The sequence below is a fragment of the Zootoca vivipara genome, chromosome 6, assembly GCF_963506605.1.
Source record: "Zootoca vivipara chromosome 6, rZooViv1.1, whole genome shotgun sequence".
Classification (NCBI taxonomy): Eukaryota; Metazoa; Chordata; class Lepidosauria; order Squamata; family Lacertidae; genus Zootoca; species Zootoca vivipara.
In genome coordinates this window covers 42137239-42149271 of record NC_083281.1, presented here as the reverse complement: position 1 = coordinate 42149271, position 12033 = coordinate 42137239, and the positions used below count along the sequence as shown (strand labels likewise).

At 46.6% G+C, this 12033-nt stretch overlaps 1 protein-coding gene across 18 annotated transcripts in view; it reads left to right on the top strand.

Moving 5' to 3' along the window:
* MACF1 (microtubule actin crosslinking factor 1) overlaps positions 1 to 2980 on the top strand; it is a 291507-nt gene extending 288527 nt beyond the window's left edge. For all 18 annotated transcript variants that reach the window (XM_060275855.1, XM_060275856.1, XM_060275857.1 and 15 more), the window contains 2 exons: positions 619 to 742; positions 1713 to 2980. In XM_060275855.1, coding sequence (XP_060131838.1) covers positions 619 to 742; positions 1713 to 1969 — 381 coding nt within the window. In that variant the 3' untranslated portion in view covers positions 1970 to 2980. The remainder of the gene's footprint in view (positions 1 to 618; positions 743 to 1712) is intronic.
* The last annotated feature ends 9053 nt before the right edge of the window (positions 2981 to 12033 follow it).

Genomic DNA, 12033 nt, shown 5'->3' with positions numbered 1-12033 from the left:
AGGTTAATGGGAGCTGCAGCTGTGGTGTCCAAAATTAGCAGGATCCCGCCCACTTCAGGACCAAGCGGATCCCCTGCTCTTTCCGGACAGGGGTGTGATGACTTGGACTAAACCTCACCAAAGGTGCCTTCTTGCTGCTCATACTCCTCAAGTGCTCAGGAGCTTCTTTCCTGCCCTTTTTAGAGATGGCAAAGACAGGGGTCCAATTAATGAGCTTGCCATCCAGCGCTGGTAAAGAGGACTAATAGCAGAGAATGGCCTTCTTGGTGTGTCTTGTCTGTCTGCTTCTCTTCTTGGCCTGCAGCACCTTAAAGGTCATGAGGAACATGGGGTGGGTGGGCAGGTGAAGAGCTGAATGTCCACAGAAGTTCCCACGTGGTACTTCTTGGCTACAGCAGCCACAATTTGGTCTTTCTGGGTTCTTGTTTAACAACTGTTGAGCCCCTCTGTGGTTCATGGGGAGGGGGCAGCAGGGCTTGATGCTCCTTCATTCCTCGTTGACCTTTAAGATGCAGTGGGGGCTGCAGTCTGGCTGCTGGAGTGCAGGGATCCTCTCAACTCAGCACCTGTTTAGGAAGCAAATGATGACTGTTGAGATAAACGTCTCTTTCTCCCAAGGTTGTTCCCTCTTCAAGCAGCAAGCTGAAGCGACCCACTTTCCACTCCAGCCGAACTTCTCTCGCTGGCGACACCAGTAACAGCTCCTCACCAGTGTCTTCAGGTGCCAAAACTAGTCGGGCTGGTAAGTGCCTTTCTGGAATTGACACAGTCCCTGCTTGTATGCTGCATGTATTGCCTTTTCATTCTTTGTTTTGTAAATCACTTCAGGGCTTCCTTTAGTTGTGGGGAACAATGAACAAATTCAGTAAACTGAACTGAACATTCAGGTGAACACAGGAGTGGGACTTGGGCCAAGGTGCTCTGAGTTTCAGCCTTTACTTCTGTTAACCTGATGAGGGTTACTTCTGCTGCTGGGGGCTTCTGCTGGGGGCTTCTGCTGCTTACAGTCTTCACTCTGCCCTTGTAAGCCTTAAGTGTACTTGCAGCTGGTTTTATGTGCTCTTGGGAGCACACTCTGTGTGCACCAGTCAACGGGTCAGAGCTATTGCAGGTGGCGCCAACTGGAAGTTCAGCACATCTTTACTATAGCCAATTCCATTTATGCAAGGTTTTATTATTTTAGCCTGCAGTCCTGCCCCCACATAGCTGTGCATAAGCCCTATTGCACTCGGTGGGACTTCTGAGTAGAAATATATATGGGATACGCAGGAGCTTTTTGTTGAGAAATTAATAGCAAGTGAAAGCCCCCATGCTTCAGTGATTCCTCCAAGATATAAGGAAGCCCACACATGACCCCGCCTGGCCACAAAGTGGAATGAAGCATCGATGGTGATACAGCAACATCAGCCAGTTTGACTGTCACCCCCACTGGCTGCAAAGCAGTTCCAGAGCAAGGGCTATCTCTATAGAGAGTAGTATACTGAAATAGGTTCAGCTATGTTGTGGGGAGGGCCTGATTGCTCAGGCATCAACTGCTTGTGGTAGCTGTGAGGGCCACCGTTCCAGCGCGCACACACAGGATGTCTAAAGGGAAGGTGGCATCTAGCTGGAAAACAAGATGGGGGCTGCCCTCGAGGGACGGAGGAATAGCATGTTGTAAGGCCTTCCTGGGCTTCCATGGTGGTGATGGACATATCTGTTTTACTTTTCAGATCCTAAGAAAACGAGCAGTCGTCCTCAGAGCCGGGCAGGGAGCCGGACAGGGAGCCGTGCCAGCAGCCGGCGGGGCAGTGACGCATCTGACTTTGACCTCCTAGAGACACAGTCAGCCTGCTCAGACACTTCCGAAAGCAGCGCAACGGGGGGGCAGGGCAGCTCCCGATGGGGCATGGCAAAGCCCTCCAAAATCCCCACCATCTCTAAGAAAGCGACCACAGCCACCCCCAAGACGCCAGGCCCCAAGAGATAATAATAATAAGACCCCATGCACACATCTACACATACACACAGAAAAACAAAAAAAACCTGTGTCCATTTTTTAACCCTCCTTCATACATTGGATGTATATTTATGCTACATGGGAGAAATTATATTGTTAAAAGTGTAAAAGATTAATTGTGTTATGAAGCTGCCTTATTTTGTTCTGTTAATTTTCTTTTTTTGTAAGTTACTATTTTCATGTGAATATTTATGTAGATAAAACTTGCCTTCTGGTGACCTCCTTAGCACTGGGAGGGCCCAGGGAAAAAATGAAATGTGGGAGAGAATAGAAGCAAGCAAAAGGTCAAGATGTGAAAATGTAAAAACAAAAAGTTAAAAAAAATTATATAAATAGGATTTCTGTGCAGTGCAGGAAGTGATCCTGCTTTATCTTTTAGGATTATTTCCTAAATGCATCTTTATAAAAACTCAACTTGCTATCTCAGCAAGGTAAATTATATTTAAAAGCAACACCTGAATATCCAGCAGTGTTCAAGGAATTATTTCTCTCTCTCTTTTTTTCTCTTTTTTTCTTTTTTCTTTTTTCTTTTTTGTAAATCAAGGATACCTCAAAAAGAGAGAAATGTGAGGTGAGTGGGATCTGGGGCTTCTGTTTCCAGTTTTTAAAAGAAATCATTGTGGTTTTACCTGAAGATAAAGTGGAGTAAGTTTGAACTAATAAATTTAAAAAATTGCACACACGCTACATACAAGTAAAGATGTTCACTAAAATGCTGTATTTAGCGAAATGAAAGTACTGTCAGCCGCTGAGCTTTTAAAGAACAACTAATACTATGTTTTCAATATTTTACACTTGAAGCTCTCCAGTAGCATCATACATGTGTGGACGATGCCTGGGGTTGGGGCACACACAGCAAAACCTTTGAGCAGTGGAGCCAAAGAGGGGAGTTCCCACCCACAAAACTTGGTTCCTCTCTCACATTGCTGTTAAAAAAAAAAAAAACTGACTTCACTTTTTAGTTCACGAACTGCTATTTAACTGCATTGTTTCCTATTTATTTATTGTCTCAACTGGTTAATGCTACTTCTGACCAGACTGATGTCCAAGAGGCCCCTCCAAACTCCAGGGGAGAAGCAGACGACAGAGCTGCCTTCAACACGCACAGGAGCTTGTTCTTGGGAATTTTAAAGTGCATCACCAGCAGCCCCACTTGTGCGCCGCCCCCTCCACCCCCCCCAGCTCGCTTTTATATGATCATTTTTTCCATTGTGGAGGGGAGAAGAAGGGGAGGGGTGTTTTAAAAAGTAAAGCCAACTTTGGGACAGTAAAGAAGGGGGGAGGGGCAGGGAGTTGGGGGCTACTTGGTCTTCCTGTATTTATTAACTTTTGCTCTTTCCCCTGCTCTGACTGACCATATTGCTGTGTGATTCTCTCAGTTGGTTTAATTGAGCCAGAACCTGAAGCTCTACCAATGAATTGTTTAAAAAAGAAGACACTTTTGTATTAAAATTGCTTGCAGTAATAATAAAAAGAAACTTGCCTCTTTTTATGCCATGGAAGAAGCCACTGGATTAGCATTAAGAGTACAGGTGTGTCTTCCCAGCCAATCACTTTTCCTCTGGCACAGAATAGAGCCGCCTACTTTCTCTGTGATTATTTGTTCTATGCAGTGGTTCCAAAACTTTTTTGAGTCTCCCCCACTTGGTTCCATAAGATCATCCCCAGTGCCCCCTGCCCTATAAAAAACATTCAGAACGACCCACTATGGAAGACAACAAAATTCAAATTCAAAACAGTGACAATTGCACATTTATTCAAAATTCAATTAAAACTACTTAGCTTAATTCAACAAAATTGATGAACTTCCAGTGCTACCAGCTTTCAAAACCCTTGCCTCTTACCAATCCCCTAGGTAATCCCACTGCCTCTCGGGGGGCAGTACCCCACCCCATTTGGGAACCACTTCCAAACCATAGAAACCAACAGATGTGTACCAGACTACCACAAATTATGGGCAAGTTAACCAGTCCACTGTCTCCTAAAGGGCCTCTGCAGTAAGAGACCAACTTACCATGCTCCTGGCTGTTGCGCTTCTAAAGGGATGACGTTCCATCTGCTCTGCCCTTTCAAAGCACAGGAGGGCAACTCACAGCAGCGTTTGGTTTGGCTTTGCTTTTGTTTTGCTGTGAATGGGGAAACTTGACATGTTAGGTGAATGTGTATATGAAGCACTTAAATGACAGGCAGCGTCAAGGACAATATGTGTACAAATGATAAAAGGATAGAATGTGCTCATTTCCATACTTAGACTTCCCAAACCATATCGGGAGTCTGTGCAAAGCCCACAAGCAGGACAAGAACACAAGAGAAAACTCTTTGTGGTTTCCAGCAACTGGTATTCTGAAATATTACTACCTCCTACCATGGAGGCAGAGCATTGTTGCAGTTGATAGGCTTATCCATTAACTTGTCCAGTCCTCTTTTAAAGCCATCCAAGTTGATCGCCATCACTGCCCCCTGTAGGAGCGAGTTCCATAGTTTAACTGCACTGTGAATAAAGACTTTCTTTTGTCTGTTCTCGAACCCTCCAACATTCAGCTTCATTGGATGTCCAAAACCTCCGGTGTCATGAGAAGGGAGAAAAATATTCCACTTTCTCTATTATACTGCAGCCAATACAAAACACCTTGTCTGTGGTCCCACTAAGTCAATGGTGGCATGTTGAAATGGATGTAAAGATGGAAGTTTGCGGTTTCCACAGATAATTGTGCCCTGCTTTTTTCTTTTTGAGCACAGCACTTTCATTTATGAGCTGCTTGAAATTGGCAACATGGGGTTTGACAGTAATTATGTAGGCAATGATTATAGCAATGTTCTTGTAATTTGGCAACCCTGCAAGTAAGTTGACACTGCCCTCCAGAGCTGTGGAGTGCACACATTCAGTAACCCAATACTTCAATTAAAACTTGCTTATTTTTTTCTGGCTTTCTTGGAGCAATGCTACCCTCACAATTTCCCTGCCGTATAGAGACAGAAAGAGAACGTCCAACAGGGGAGGAGAAGCAATTAGTGAGCCAATCCCTGAGCAGCATTGGAACCTTCAGCCGGCTTCCAAATGGGCAAGACCAGGTCTGTGTCCTGGCAACCATGTAAACACACAGGCCTGGAATCCAGAGCCACAACTGCCCCTTTTTAAATCAATACAAATAGGGTTGTTCTTCCAGGGCCCAACAAGCAAACAAAGTTGTCATTTGTTCTCCAGGCTCAGACTGCTCCTGTGCCTTTTCAAGCAGCCTAACATCCAGAAATTGTGCTTAGAGTAGGTTGCCACATGTAAATTCCATATGCGTGAAGAAGAGATTTGGCAGGACTCTGGCATGACAAGCTGCTAAATTCCCTCTTACCCAAGACCACAGCCTTTTATCTACAGGAGGGGCCCCAATCAAGGGGCAGAGCACATGCCTAGTCTACACAAGGTTCCCCAGTTCGATCCCTAGCATCCGCATATCTAAAAGACTCTCGGATGCCAAAGCGGAGCTCCATATAAGGCACATAGATGCTCACAGGCAAGCTCAGCTTCTGAAGTTTTAAAATGCTCCTAATCCTAGATGCACCTGTTCTACAACAACTTTTCTTTCCACTGAATTAGCTGAATTCCACTATTAGCTGAATAGGCCACATGCTGAATCCTTCGTGTCATGCTCCAGGGAGATGCAGGGCTCAACTGGATTCAGGGTGCCAAAAGATCAAGTGACAGGTGCACCATCCTAAAGGACACCCCCCCCCCCGAAAAAACCCCAAGGAGGTCATTATGTGGATTCCATTCTTCCCCACTTTCAGTAAGGAAACCCCTGAATACTAATCCAAGTTATGCCATCTGTTTCCTACCCTTCTCTCTCCCCTTCATCATCACCTCAGTTAATTTAAGTTTGAACTGGAAGCTCTTTAGGGGCAGAGATGCTTCTTTTCCCAGCTTATGAAACACTGCTAAATTCTGCATATGGGTACTGATGGGGCTGCTTTTAATCATCATAAATAGGAAGCCAGGTGTCATACCTTGCAAGAGGAGCCACTGGAACCACCTCTTCCCTGACACACAGCAGATGAGTGTCTCTCGGACATTCTGCAAAGGAGAGCAGAAATGCATCTGAGTCTGAGGGAGGGATGGACTGGGCGGGTGCTCAGCTACACTCCATGCCAGTTGGGGCAGGGTGCAGTCAGGTCTGGGGGACTCTGAAAAATTTGACCCAGTGGGTCTGTTTCCCCCTCCAAAGTGTGGCTGGGGGTATCAACACTTACTCTGAATAGTCTCGTCTCTAGGGCCCTAGCACAACTGAAATCACACTGGCAGGAGAGACTCCCACCCACCCCATACCTTTGCCTGCAGCCAAGTCCAGAGAGACGCCGCAAGGACCTGTTGCCTGCTTCACAGTGAGTTAGGCTCAGAACCCCATTGTCATGGCAACCATGGGTGCCAACTGCCCTTGGCCCCAACTGCCACTTTCAGAATGAAAGAACTGGGGGGGGTGTGTTGGGAGGGGAGTTGCTGCTGTTGGTTTATTGAATCTTTATTTTAGATTTTGCTGTGATTTATGTGGGAAATGTTCAGTTTGGTTTTTTAAAATATTTATTGTTTAAAAAGGTAAAGGGACCCCTGACCATTAGGTCCAGTCGTGACCGACTCTGGGGTTGCGCGCTCATCTCGCATTATTGGCCGAGGGAGCCGGCGTACAGCTTCCAGGTCATGTGGCCAGCATGACAAAGCCGCTTCTGGCGAACCAGAGCAACACATGAAAGCACCGTTTACCTTCCCGCTGTAGCGGTTCCTATTTATCTACTTGCATTTTGACGTGCTTTCGAACTGCTAGGTTGGCAGGAGCTGGGACCAAGCAACAGGAGCTCACCCCGTCACAGGGATTCGAACCGCCGACCTTCTGATCAGCAAGCCCTAGGCTCAGTGGTTTAACCACAGCGCCACCTGGGTCCCTTTTTTTTATTGTTTAGGACTACTTTTGTTATGCTGAAGTTACATATTTATTTATTTTCACATTGTAAGCCACCATGAGCATGGTTTGAACTGTAGAAAGGTAGCATACAAGCATGACCATTACCTCAGGACCGCAAAACAGACAAGGTTGCCCAAGAAGGGCAAGGGAGGAATTTGACCAAAAATAAGTGAAATGACTCTGTCACCTGAGGGGCAAGAGTTACATGAAATTGCCCTGCTACCAAATCTGGTTCTTTGGCATGTTTTCTTTGGAGAAAAATCAACTGAGTTATCTGGGGCTTACCTCAGAGTAGACGTGTGTAGTTCTTTACTGCTCAACTTTCCCTCTCTTCCATCCATGCCTCCCCCCCCCAAAAAAAAATTGATATGGAACACCTATTAAACCATTTAAATAAAGCTGTAGAGGCACAAAATAGTTCACATTTAGCTAAGGTCTAATACCGATCATGTGACTTTTATAACAAAAATACACCACTATCAGATCAAGAAATACAGACTAAACTAGGAGACTTGCAAACCCCTTGGCTGCTACTCCACCAAATCCACTTTTTTGTTGTTTAGTCGTTTAGTCGTGTCCGACTCTTCGTGACCCCATGGACCATAGCACGCCAGGCACTCCTGTCTCCCACTGCCTCCCGCAGTTTGGTCAAACTCATGTTCGTAGCTTCGAGAACACTGTCCAACCATCTTGTCCTCTGTCGTCCCCTTCTCCTAGTGCCCTCAATCTTTCCCAACATCAGGGTCTTTTCCAAGGATTCTTCTCTTCTCATGAGGTGGCCAAAGTATTGGAGCCTCAGCTTCACGATCTGTCCTTCCAGGGAGCACTCAGGGCTGATTTCCTTAAGAATGGATAGGTTTGATCTTCTAGCAGTCCATGGGACTCTCAAGAGTCTCCTCCAGCACCATAATTCAAAAGCATCAATTCTTCGACGATCAGCCTTCTTTATGGTCCAGCTCTCACTTCCATACATCACTACTGGAAAAACCATAGCTTTAACTATACGGACCTTTGTCGGCAAAGTGATGTCTCTGCTTTTTAAGATGCTGTCTAGGTTTGTCATTGCTTTTCTCCCAAGAAGCAGGCGTCTTTTAATTTCGTGACTGCTGTCACCATCTGCAGTGATCAAGGAGCCCAAGAAAGTAAAATCTCTCACTGCCTCCATTTCTTCCCCTTCTATTTGCCAGGAGGTGATGGGACCAGTGGCCATGATCTTGGTTTTTTTGATGTTGAGCTTCAGACCATATTTTGCGCTCTCCTCTTTCACCCTCATTAAAAGGTTCTTTAATTCCTCCTCGCTTTCTGCCATCAAGGTTGTGTCATCTGCATATCTGAGGTTGTTGATATTTCTTCCGGCAATCTTAATTCCGGCTTGGGATTCATCTAGTCCAGCCTTTCGCATGATGAATTCTGCATATAAGTTAAATAAGCAGGGAGACAATATACAACCTTGTCGTACTCCTTTCCCATTTTGAACCAATCAGTTGTTCCATATCCAGTTCTAACTGTAGCTTCTTGTCCCACATAGAGATTTCTCAGGAGACAGATGAGGTGATCAGGCACTCCCATTTCTTTAAGAACTTGCCATAGTTTGCTGTGGTCGACACAGTCAAAGGCTTTGGCATAGTCAATGAAGCAGAAGTAGACGTTTTTCTGGAACTCTCTAGCTTTCTCCATAATCCAGCGCATGTTTGCTATTTGGTCTCTGGTTCCTCTGCCCTTTCGAAATCCAGCTTGCACTTCTGGGAGTTCTCGGTCCACATACTCCATCCACTTTTTTAGCTAACCCAATCACCAGTATAGCAGCCACCCTTGTAATATCCCCAGAAGGACATGGACCAGATATAACATCTATAAAATTCTACTCGGTGCATCAGTGGGTTCACTTGACCCTATCAACATGGATGCAATTTTGGCTATAAACTTGAACCAGCTCAATGGAATGGACAAAAAACCTATTTATTTTGGTGAGTGATAGAGAATTAACTGTAAAAACTCAAGTAGGTAAGTTCTGTCCTCCCACCGCCACATTTTGTCCAAGATCAGGTCATTTTTTGCAGGAATTTGCCAAGGCCAAATTCAGCAGGTTCCCTAAGCCTGATTAAATGCTGGGAACAGGGACTGGCCCACTTGTATAACAGTAGAATTTTGAGAGATTAAATTTATGGATAGTAGTTTCAGAACAGTCTAAAACCATTATTTTCCCCTACATTATGTCCCCCTATCCTGTTGCAGCAGAGTATGTTGACCATCATGGACTTAGATAGTTACAGAGGGGTGGGTGCCATATCTATATAGCATTAAAATAGAAAAAATCATTCCAGTAGCACCTTAGAACCCAACTATGTTTGTCATTGGTATGAGCTTTCATGTGCATGCACACTTATTCAGATACACTGAAACAGAAGTCACTAGACCCTTATATATAGTGGGAGGGTGGGGAAGGGTATTGCTCAGAAGGGTGGTGGGAATGAGTGATTGGCTGATAGGTGTGGTAAACCTGTTGATGACTGTTAACGACTGCAATTGGTCTTGCAGGAAAAAGCAAGGTGTGAGATGGCTAAAAATAGCTTTATCATGTATAATGAGATAAGAATCCAATGTCTCTATTCAGACCAGGTCTCTCCATGGTTTTAAGTTTGATAATAAGTTGCAATTCAGCAACTTCTCTTTCCAGTCTATTTCTGAAATTCTTTTGTAATAAGACAGCTTCTTTGAGATCTTGTATAGAATGTCCTGGGAGATTGAAGTGTTCTCCTACTGGTTTTTCAGTCTTATGGTTCCTGATGTCAGATTTATGTCCATTTATCCTTTGGCGTAGGGTTTGGCCTGTTTGTGCAATATAGAGAGCTGAAGCGCACTGTTGGCATTTGATGGCATTCACAATGTTAGAAGATGAGCAATTAAATAGTCCTGAGATGGCATGTTTGATGTTGTTGGGGCCAGTAATGGTGTTGTCTGGGTGTATGCGGCAGCAAAGTTGGCATCTGGGTTTATTGCAGGCTCTGGTACCAGTGTCCATGTTAAGTCTGGCTGTTGTATTATTGTGGGTGAAGAGTTGTTTAAGATTAGGTGGCTATCTGTAGGCAATGAAAGGTCTTCCTCCCAGAGCTTGAGAAAGAGAACTGTCATTGTCTAGGAGAGGTTGTAGATCTCTGATGATGCGTTGTACTGTTTTAACTTGGGAGCTGTATGTGATTACTAGTGGTGGCCTGTTATTTTCTTTTTTGGGTCTGTCTTGCAGCAGGTTCTCTCATCAACAGGTTTACCACACCTATCAGCCAATCACCCATTCCCACCACCCTTCTAAGTAACACCCCTCCCCACCCTCCCACTATATACAGTGGTACCTCTGGATGCGAACGGGATCGGTTCCAGAGCCCCGTTCGCAACCTGAGCAGTGCGCAACCTGAAGCACCGAATCTGTGCATACTCACCGCGCAATTTGGCACTTCTGTGCATGCACGTGATGTCATTCGGCGCTTCTGCACATGTGCGAATCGCCGAACCCGGAAGTAACCCGTTCCGGTACTTCTGGGTTCTGACTGTACATGTCCCGTGTCATACGCAACCTGCAGTGAACGTAGCCAGAGGTATGACTGTATTAGGGTCTGGTGACTTCTGTTTCAGTGTATCTGAAGAAGTGTGCATGCAAACGAAAGCTCATACCAATGACAAACTTAGTTGGTCTCTAACGTGCTACTGGAAGGAATTTTTCTATTTAATTTTTATTTTGTTTCGACGGCAGACCAACATGACTACCTACCTACCTACCTGTAACTATATAGCATTGTTATCTTGCTATTCTGTGGACGGTGGTGGAGAGCTTCCAGAATGGCTTGCAAATGTTAGTGATGAGACACATCATAAAAGGAAAGAGCACAGGGAGAGAAAATTGTTATAAACTCAGCCTGGAGAACCAATCTGAGAAGTCCTACCAGCGCTGAGAGTTCCCAGGGAGGCAGGGTCCTCTGTAGGTCGGGAAGAAGCATAATTGCAACCAAGCAATTCAGAGCAAGACGGCTAATAAGCCAGTTAAAACAGGATGACAAAGTTCCTGTGGGTGTGCTCACATTACCCCCTTGGGAGGGCAATGAAGTTGTTTCACAGCTCTTTCCACACTACCTGTTCACATCAGCCCAGTTTATTCTCTTTGTGGCAGAGCGCGCCTTTGCCCTCTGCACAGGTGTTCACACCTTGGCCAGAGATTAATTAGGAGCGGCTTAAAGACTCTAATCGGAGTGAAGTTGCCTGGTTTGAGAAGCAACCGCTTCGAGCAGTAGTCGCTTATAACGAAGTATGGGATACCCGTGCATTTTGGAGAACTAACTGCGACCACCGGTGAAAACCCCAGCACGGAAACGCAGTCAATGCAGAGTTAACGGGAGTGTGAGTGAACACAGCCTTAAACTCCCATCGCCCGATAACTAGAAAAACTGGCTGGGGCTAATGGGAAATGGTGTCCAACAGAGCCACGATACCTTTCACCTGCGGGACCCCTAATCCTAAGGTAGCAGCACCTGCTCGCCCAGAGAGCTCTAGTCCGTGAGATATGCCGCCCTGCGGTCTCTCTTGTTCTCTGTGGGTGCCCCCAAGAAAGGGGGAGGACACGCCATCACGGCTCTGCCTCTTCGTGGCAAAAGAATTGCGGGCTCTGCCCCGAGGCGCTGCCCGTCTGGGTCCCAGCAGCGGAGCAGCAGCTACTGCTGAGGAGACGGGCGGTAGCAGCTCAGGCGGGTCTGTGTGAAAGAAGGCGGGGAGGTGGCCTTCGCAGCCGCGCGGCCTCCTCCCGGGGGCTCGAGAGGCGCGGCGGCGGCTCGGGAGCCTCCCTTCCCTGGGAACCGATCCAAGGGAGCTTCGCTCCTGGCGGTGTGGGAGGCACTCTGCACGCGCTCAGGGCCCCTCACCGTCGCTCGGTGGAGGGCAGGGCTGGAGCAAGCGAGCGGCCGCCCAGCCCGTCCGACGAGCAGCAGCACGTGCTTCCCGCCTCAAGCCGCTTAAAGAGCCGCCCCGACGGCCGCAGCGCGCCCGATCAGCCTGCGCCCTGGCCGGGCTGCTGCTGCCACCGCCGAGCTGGGCGCCAGG